The sequence below is a fragment of the Brachycentrus maculatus genome, unplaced genomic scaffold, assembly GCF_059751285.1.
Source record: "Brachycentrus maculatus isolate JH-2025_06_01 unplaced genomic scaffold, ASM5975128v1 h1tg000576l, whole genome shotgun sequence".
In the NCBI taxonomy this organism is placed as follows: domain Eukaryota; kingdom Metazoa; phylum Arthropoda; class Insecta; order Trichoptera; family Brachycentridae; genus Brachycentrus; species Brachycentrus maculatus.
Window position 1 is genome coordinate 313657 of NW_028281316.1, and position 5323 is coordinate 318979.

Here is a 5323-nt window from a genome sequence, read left to right on the forward strand (position 1 = left end):
GACGTCTGGCAATACTACATCTGTCATTGAAAGCGGTTTTGATTTCATTGTTTTTTATTTATGTGAAATCGCTATCAAGACCTAGGAAACATCATACATATTGTCATGGATATGTTTATTTGATACCTTTCAAAAGCTGTGTAGTTGTGGAAACATCGCGTAACGGTTGAAAAGTGGTTTAATTATAAAATTAAAAATTTCAACCTTGCTTTATTTGTGTAATTCCCGATTGGAAGCTGATCGATATTCCATTGTCATCAAAACACCAATCGAGTTTTCCGGAGAATGCGTTTCACGCCATCGACATTTCTTCATTAAAAGAAAGACGGGAGTAAGTTGAAATTATTATTTTTAGATTTCATAAATTGCTTTTGCGATATGGAAAAGTGAATATATACGCCGAGAGGGCTATGATAAATATATAGTGCATGCATATGGATAATGATTTGACTCACTGGAAGCTGTCGTAATTTATTTATTTATTTAATAGCTATGGTCCATTCCAATTTATGCGACTGTTATGTCAAATTTATCGTCCTTGAATTCTGTCTTGTTTAATATTATAATAACCTTAAGCCACACTAACAAATGAGGTGTTTAATATATATTTTTAAAATAAATCTTTATAACTATTTGAATATATTTTGAACAAAGTTAATGGTGCACTGAAATCAGTTATAGCAAATAAAAACCTATCAGCGGAAGCTAAACTGGCAGTGCACAACGGAGTCCTGGTTCCAACTCTAATGTATGGAAGTGAAACATGGAGTTGGCAAAAGAAGGATGAAAGTAGACTGAATGCAGTCGAAATGCGATCTCTCAGAAGAATGTGCGACAAAACGATGTATGATAGATGTGCGAATAGTGAAATAAGGAAGGAATGCAAAGCTGAGATAAGCATTATCGATAAAATTAAGAAAGGTGTGTTGAGATGGTTTGGACATGTAGAACGAATGAGTGAGGAAAGAACGGTAAAACAAATTTATGAGGCGAATGTTAGCGGGAAAAGAAGCAGAGGAAGACCGAGAAAAACATGGCACGATCAGGTATGCCAAATACTTGAAAGTGGTCAGGTTAGGAGTCGTAACAATCGGCGGGTATGTATGAGGAGATGCATGAACGTGGAAGAGGCGAAGAATGTTTGCAAGGACAGAGTGGTGTGGCGCTCTATTCTCTCTGCCTACCCCTGCGGGGAAGCGGCGTGATGGTTAGTTAGTTAGTTAGTTAGTTAGTTAGTTACTATTTGAATAATGTTATTACATTGTTTTTCTACTTAAATATTCCAATATTCATGGATAATATTTTTAATTTTTTATTATTTTTTTAAAGGAATAACCCCCAAAGCGTCTATTTTAGATGCTTGTCTGCAGGTAGGATAGTAAGGATAGAGAACGTAAATGTGAAAAACACATCACAAACACCCAGACCAATTGAAAATAAATCTTTCTTGAATTCATTTTGCAATTGGCGGGAATCGAACCCGCGATGCCAGTTTTGCAGTCGAGCGTCTACCCAACTACGCCACAGCGCCTGCCAACATATGTATTTTAACATTTTGTGACGACAATCTCAACCTGACGCTCAGAAAACACTTCAAATCGTCTTCTTTCTTCTCTTCATGAGGCCTCTGACCTCCACTGCTGGATATAGGCCTCTTCCCCTTCTTTCCATTTCCTCCGGTCGGTTGCTGCTTGCAGCCAGTTCCTACCCCCCACAGCGACTATGTCGTCGGACCATCTCTTTTGGGGTCTTCTGCCACCTCTTTTGCTCTCCCAAGGTCTCCATCGTAAAATTCTTGGGATCCTGGGTCCTGTCTTGCATTATCGCTCACTCCTTTCAAGAACGTCATGAATCAAAAATCGTCAATTTTCAGTTGTGCATGTTTTCGGAATACCCAGAAAATGTACTTCATCCCAGCAAAAGAGGCATATTTTTAACTTAATATTTACCCGCTACAGGGCAGAAAGTGTTGTTTTAGCATTTTGAAGAAAATGTACTGTTTAATTATTTTTTAAAATATACTAAATATTTTTCAAATGGAGAAAAAATCTTCAGGTTTTACTTAAAAAGATCTGTGCACAGTAAAAAGTTCAATAAGTGGCTTGATATTTATTTTTAATGCATTGTATTGTATTTTTAAACTTTAAAAACGTTCTGAAAAATCATGTTTTTTTATTTATGACGTTCTGAAAGGAGTGAGCGATATATCCTGTCCATTGCCATTGCCAAAATATGATTTAAAGTTTTCATTTAGAGTTGACGTATTCACTACGCAATGCACAGTAAAAACAACATTTAGGAGTTTTTAAAATCATATTTTCATATGGTGTACGGAGTGCGTGGAAGTTTTTGGTAAGGGAAGGGTAAATAACTGTGAGTATTTCAATGTTTTAGAATTTAGTACATAAACCCTGATGTTGACAAGGTTTTTATCTGAACCGGTTGGATAAAGTGTACCATTGAAAAGTGGTTAAAACAAAGTTGTTTTATTTTATAAAGTTTATCCAAATTTAGACTCAATTATGAGTTTACTGACATATTTTTGTTATCATTTTGATTTCAGATTCATTTATCGTTGAAGCCTAAGTGTTGATTGGGCCATTTGGACGCATATTTTCAAAAATTCATCCAAAATGCAGTCTCCTCCAAGTAAGTATTTTTTTTGTTATTGCGAGACTCCGCATTGCAGGTCATCATGTCAATTTTTACTTTGTCCGCAGTCACTCTAAACAGCGACAAGTCGCTCACTCCTTTCAAGAACGTCATAAATCAAAAATCGTTAATTTTCAGTTGTGCATGTTTTCGGAATGCCCAGGAAATGTACTACATATATCCCAGCAAAAGAGGCATATTTTTAACTTAATATTTACCCGCTACAGGGTAGAAAGTGTTGTTTTTGCATTTTGAAGAACATGTATTGTTTAATTATTTTTTTAAATACACTAAATATTTTTCAAATGGAGAAAAAACCTTCAGGTTTTACATAAAAAGGTCTTTTGTAATTTTTTTCATAAAGCTTTTTGATTAATGACGTTCTTGAAAGGAGTGAGGTAAGTGGTTGATATTGTGCTACTGTAGAACCACTCTCTCCAATTTATATTTTTTTTTAGTGATCATGTCTTTAAGAACAGTGTCCGTCGATGGTTGCTTCTCGTTGGAAGGGACAAGTTAGAAAGAAAATTAATTAAAGTCCAGGTGTAATTATTTTATTGTAAAACCTTTATACTGTAAATTGTTATTGTATCCATTGTATGTAATGTATATAATCCAATTATAAAAAAAAAATTGTATTAACATGTAAGTATTTCGGCTCAACACAGGCCATGCCTAAAGAGCCGTAATACATATAGTAAAAAAAATATATATATATCTATGAAATAAAAAAAAAGAGTAAACCATTACTCCAAAATATTTTTGCGGAAGTCGATATTACCCCCTCCCCCCATTTTGAAAAGAAGACAATCAATGTATATTTAAAATAAAACTTATTTATTGAATTAATTTACATGAAAAAGAATAAAAAATTCACATGAAAATAGTAAGTATGTAATAGATAATAATAATAATAATAAAACCCTTACCACGCCCCAATGGTGCATAGGGCACTGCTTCATATAAACGCAGTGTTATCTCGATCGTTTACACCTGAAGGAAAGGTGATCAGCCCTCCACTTCAGGTACCAGTCCAGTGTAATATTGAATAAACATTAGAGTGAAAAAATCACTTATATTTATTAAACCCCCCTGGGAATCGAACCCGGGACCTCCAGAACGGTAGCCGAGCATGCTGACCATTACACTACGGAGGCGGATGTAATAGATAAACAAAATTTTAATTCTCTAATTAGATCAAACGAGAATTCAGGGTTTTAGGTTTACTTTACAGTTTTTGGAGAAACGATGTTGCTTCATGTTTGATACAATTACTTAAAAATTGGGACTTTTTGATGTAAAAGCAATTTGACTAGTCTTCAGCGTTTAATCGATTTCTGAATTGTTTAAATTTGTTAAAATAATGACACGTTTATTGAATACCAAACTAGAAAGAATTCCCTCTCTCTCTCTGGTCTCAATCCTGCGGATTGGTCTGTAGCAACAGATGACATCTCTTTAGCCATTCTCGCCTATTTTCGGAAGTCCTCTTCAGCTCCTCATACGTCGAGCAGCCCATGTCTTCGTATAAATCGCTTAGGTATTGGCGGCGTGGGCGTCCTCTGGCGTTTATTCCCTCGATCGTCCCCTCTATTATTTGGTGCAGGAAACCCTCTTGTCTTAGCACATGGCCGATCCATTCGGTCCATTCCAAAAATTTGTTTTTACCCCATTTGGGGAAATTTACTCCGGTTCTTGGACCGCTGGTTTAAAGAATAAAATAAAATAATTTTGTTGCAGGGTATTCCAGACTGGGCGCAAACTCTAGAACGATACAGCGGAAGCGCATTAACGAGCTCTGGAACAAACTGGCTGCGGCCAAGATAAAGCTGGTGCAGCTGCAGGAGAAGTTCCTGCGGAAGGAGCACCTGATGAAGAAGAAGGAGAGCGCCCTGGTCCTGGAGCTGCAGAGGCTGCAGCTGGAGCAGCGCCGCGAGATCCACAAGATGAAGATGGACTTCCTCAAGGAGGAGAGCCGGCTGCAGGTCCAACTGCTCAAGCTGGAGATAGAGAAGGTTGAGAAGACTCAGGATAAATAGATAATAAATGTAATTTAAAACTAATGAGTTTCTTTTATTTTTCAAATGACTTATTGTTCTTCTTCATATTTTGTTTATCAAAAGCTTTGTTAATATTGTGGTATGGTGATGTATCACTCTCCTTATCATTCATCGTTCACTTTGCGTAAATGTGGTATTACACAAAGTGAACGATGAATGATACGGAGAGTGTTAACTTATTCTTCTTGTGTGCGTGTCATATCGGGTCTTTTTGACGTTGATTATGACTTGAGAAAATTGGTCCTTGTCTCGGGCAGCTCTAAACAGCGCCTCGGCGGCCCTTATCCCCGTCCAATTTCGTTTATTCCGGAGCCAGGAAATCTGCCTTCTGCCCACGCCTTGTGGACCCTCTATTAGGTGCAATAGCTCGTACTTGTCTCCTCTCAGCACATGCCCCAGATAGGACACCTTCCGGACCTTGATATCATTCAGCAACTGTCTCCCTGCTCTTGCTCTTTGGAGCACATTTGCACTGCTGACCATATCGGTCCATGGAATGTGTAGCATTCTGCGATGTAGCCACATTTGGAATGCCTGTAATCGGTTCATAGTGCTGATCTTGTGGGTCCAGGTAAATTACTTACTTAACTAGAAGGTAAATTACTTATTAA

General features: G+C 37.1%; 1 protein-coding gene across 1 annotated transcript; it reads left to right on the forward strand.

Annotated features, from left to right (window-relative positions):
* On the forward strand, positions 1-4715 carry LOC148301327 (uncharacterized). Its single transcript, XM_088273433.1, has 3 exons — positions 1-331; positions 2564-2649; positions 4393-4715. Exons 2-3 carry the CDS (start codon positions 2634-2636, stop codon positions 4689-4691), a joined length of 315 nt encoding a protein of 104 aa, XP_088129559.1. The 5' UTR covers positions 1-331; positions 2564-2633; the 3' UTR covers positions 4692-4715.
* The last annotated feature ends 608 nt before the right edge of the window (positions 4716-5323 follow it).